Source organism: Brassica oleracea, chromosome C9, assembly GCF_000695525.1.
Source record: "Brassica oleracea var. oleracea cultivar TO1000 chromosome C9, BOL, whole genome shotgun sequence".
NCBI classification, from domain to species: Eukaryota; Viridiplantae; Streptophyta; class Magnoliopsida; order Brassicales; family Brassicaceae; genus Brassica; species Brassica oleracea.
In genome coordinates, this window is record NC_027756.1 from 26957275 (window position 1) to 26961466 (window position 4192).

At 37.9% G+C, this 4192-nt stretch overlaps 1 protein-coding gene across 1 annotated transcript; it reads left to right on the forward strand.

Moving 5' to 3' along the window:
* Positions 1–1028: 1028 nt before the first annotated feature.
* On the forward strand, positions 1029–2516 carry LOC106317780 (cytochrome c-2-like). The gene is given in 4 exon segments (XM_013755553.1): positions 1029–1281; positions 1398–1429; positions 1431–1532; positions 1853–2516. Coding segments are annotated over 4 exon segments (357 nt in total). The 5' UTR covers positions 1029–1169; the 3' UTR covers positions 1964–2516.
* Positions 2517–4192: the final 1676 nt, after the last annotated feature.

The following is a 4192-nucleotide window of genomic DNA, read 5'->3' on the forward strand; positions in this document are numbered from 1 at the left end:
AGATTATGTGTCTTACTCTAGTTTTTTTATAGTTTAGTTATTTTATGATTTTTAATAGTAAAATAAATTATAATTTGTAAATAAAATAATAGAAAATAGTAAAAAATAATAAAATAGTAAAAATTTATGTTATTTTTAGTTGTGAATAAATAAAATATTTAAAATCTATTTTTATTTTTTCTTTATTCATCTCTAATTTTATTGACTAATAAAATATATTATAAAACTTCATATAATAATGGTTAGTATGAAAAAAATAATAGTGCGTAATTAGAAAGTATTAAGCCAAATTGCAATAGTGTAAAAGATGAATGATCTAAAATGTAAAAGCAAAAATACATGGGGACACATGTCATCAAACCCTATTGCCACTTGTCATAAGAAGAGAAAAAACAAACTCTATATATATAGATAGATAAATAGATTTCTAAAAAAAATTGTTCAGTTTTTTTTTTTACAATTTTTTTTTATGTTTGGGTCTACATATCCAGCTTCCGAGAACAAACAAAACCAACATTGCAAAAGCGAATTTCTTTTTTTTTTTAAATACTAAAAAGGAATAAGGCCATGTTCGTTTACGGGTCGCGCAACCTGCGACCTGCGACTAAGATTATGTTCGTTTACGTGTCGCGCGACCTGCGACTAAGCATGCGACCTGCGACTAAAACTATGTTCGTTTACGTGTCACGCGCAGGATCTGCGACCTGCGACCAATCGCGCGATCAAAATTTTCTTAATTTTTAGTCGCTGTTTTTTTCGGGCGACTGGTCGCGCGATCAGTCGCGCGACATCAAAACGAACAACAACTTGCGACTTGCGACCTGTGACCAATCGCAGATCGCAGGTTACGCGACAGCAAAACGAACAACAACCTGCGACCTGCGATCAGTCGCAGGTCGCGCGATAGGTAAACGAAAATGGCCTGAATGAGTCAATCGACTCAAAGTTAGAGAACCAAAAGAAAATGCCACGTGGGCTCATAAAACGAATGGCGTGTGGGATGACGCTCAGGCTGCCACCTACTCTTCTTCTTCCTCGAACGTTCATTTAAAACAAAGTCCCCCTTTCACATAGAAAAGAGATAAAAAGGAGCCACCGTTCACGGTTCATTCAACAAAACAAAGACAAAAAATCTCAAAAGCAACCGTCATTCAGATTGTCGATCAGAAATGGCGTCGTTCGATGAAGCACCTCCCGGAAACCCAAAGGCCGGAGAGAAGATATTCAGAACCAAGTGTGCGCAGTGCCACACCGTCGATAAAGGTGCCGGTCACAAACAAGGTCCGTCTTCCTCTCTTTATTTGATCCTCTGAGATCATCATTTTTCTATTTTAATCTCAATCATTTTAAGTTTGTTCCGCTCTGGATCTATAAATGTGAAATTGGGATGGAAACAGGACCAAACTTGAACGGATTGTTTGGGAGGCAAATCAGGAACAACGCCAGGGTATTCCTACTCTGCTGCTAACAAAAACATGGCCGTCATGTGGGAGGAGAAGACTCTCTACGATTACCTCTTGAACCCCAAGAAGGTACTCTTTTTTTATTTGTTTATCAGTATATATAGCAAAGGTTCATTGTTTTTTGGTGAATGAATTGAAGATCTTGCCTTGTTCCTTCATGGATTAATGCTTTTCTTATTTTCTTAATGAGATTTATCAACTGTTACGACTCTGATACCATCCAAAGTATTCTTCTGTTGAATATGTGATTTGCTACGAACCCCATCTGCTTGTTCATGATTTAGGCAACATGTTGATTGTTTAATACCGAGTCATGTCTTCATTAGTAGTTTTTTTTTTCTTTAGTAGTTTCTCTTTTTGATGTGGATTTTGTTTGCTTGTTACAACAGTACATACCTGGGACGAAAATGGTGTTTCCTGGATTGAAAAAGCCACAAGATCGTGCCGACCTCATTGCTTATTTGAAGGAAGGTACTGCATACACAGACGCTCGGTTATAATGGAGCCTCTGTTCCCCCTCCATTTTTTTTCTCATAGATAAAAATAAGACCAACGTATATGGTGGTCATAAACTTGCTTTGTATATCTTTATTTTTTTCAATGGGGCGAGTTACCTCGTACGAAGAAGAAGAAGAAGAAGCAATCTTCTCCACCACGAAATTCAGGAGATTTTATTCCACTTGCCTAGTTTTTGTTTCAAATCAGATTCTTCGACGACGAAAGTTGTATGTACCATTCCATGCTGAGTTCTCGATGCCCAATAGGCATATTTAGAAACATATAACTAGGGAAACTAAAATCGCACTTGAACAGCAAGACTAGTTTTGTCCGGACTGTACGTACATTTGTAGTGTGAATTGAGTTCCTAGCTTGTTCTAATTCATAAGCTGACAAGCAAAACAAGTGAAAGACCACGGCATTGTGATGACTGATACAAATCTTGGGCTGTGAAGGCTTCCATTTCCTGGTATCTGTCAAAATAAATGGATTGTCTAATTGAGACTTTACCATCAAACAGTGAGTGAGTCATAGAACACTACACAGAACAGACCTCAACAACATGAGCTCCGATTCCGTTACGTGATATGAAATTCACAACCAGTTTCGCAAACTCCTCCGGTATATCTTCCTGCGTTCATTGACATCCATTTTGGATTATTATCATCGTCAGCACACGACGTGATGTAAAAGAACTCACTTTTAAAGAGTAGGCAATCACATGTTTGCCTGTATGGCATGACCGGTGTGTTTTGAAAGTGGTAGTCCAATTATGCTATTTTAAGCAATTTCTTAATATATACAAAATTTTCATTCAAAAAATTCTATTTACACATTTATAAAGGTATTCATGACCTCTCTAGAAACCTTTCCTCTGCCATTTCTCTAAAAACTTTAGCTTGATTTTGCCGGTTTACCGGCTTCGGTTGCTTCCTTAGTGCTGGGGCCGGTCCGTTTCTTTTCTTTTGTTCTCTTATCTTTCTCTTTTGGTTGATCTTTCTAGTCGAAGTGAGTTGGATACTTGTATCCTTCAGATCTGGTTCTGTCTAAAAACCTTGTATGTGGCTTGATTGAATTGCATGTCGATTTTGAGTTTTCTTTGGCTCATACCAGGTCTCGATCTTCAACCCTCTCAGTCTTTTGAGCTTGGTTGTTCTTGGTTCTGAGTTGTTTCTCTCCTTTTCATTAACCTCAAGATCCGATCGAGATCTTCTCTTCCGTTTGGCTTCGATTGGCGTTTCTATCCTTCTGCGCCATCGTTTTCCGGTTGATGACTCATGAATATGACGTGTTCTGTCTCCTGGAGCTTGAAGCTTTGGTCTTTCATTTGCATGTGCTATTTATCATAGGAGGAATCGTAAACCGGAGGTTTATCCAAGAATGGCTGCCTCGCTTTGCCTTGTTCAAAGAAGCTCTGTTAATCATCATGTTTTATTGTTCACTTTTGGTGAAGGTTTATTTTGATCTGTTTACTCAGTTCTCCTAGTTTGATTAGGTGTTGTTCTTGTCGTTGGTCTTGTCGTTTCCCTTGTTAGGGCTTTACACTACAAGAAAACACAAGTTTAGCGAGGAAACTTAACGACGAAAGCTAATCCTCGTAAATTTACGTCGACTTTAAGAGGAACTTACGAGAAAATATAAAATCAACGTTATTTCCTCTTAAAATAACGACGAAATCATTTCGTCGTAAAGTCGATATAATGTCACGTGGCTTTTACGAGGAAATACGCTTTCCTCGTAAACTCGACGTAAATGTAGCGTGTACTTTACGAGGAAATATTTTACGTCTACTTAGTAAGGAAATTTTGAATCCACCACCAGGGATATTGAAGCTGAAATGCGTCATCTTCAAATGTGAATGGTTCGACCCCGTCGTCAACAGAGGTGTTCGGTTTAACAAATTCGGTGTAGTTGATGTCAATGGTGGACGAAGGTACAACAAATTCTTATTTTGTCATACATGAGCAAAATAAATTAATTTCTACGTTTTCTTTATTTTTGCAGGTACAACAAATTCGAGCCTTTCATCCTTCACAAGCAGACCAAGTTAGCTTCCTTCTATACCCTCGGATGAGAGAATCGGGAATAAATTGGTTAGCCGTGGTCAAAGTTACACCTCAAGGATGAATCATCAGTGGAGAAGAACCACCATTGTAAGAAGAACAGATAAATGAAGTCGAGGAACCTGAACAAGAAATTGATGACATCCTTCTCATTGATCCGCATAATCA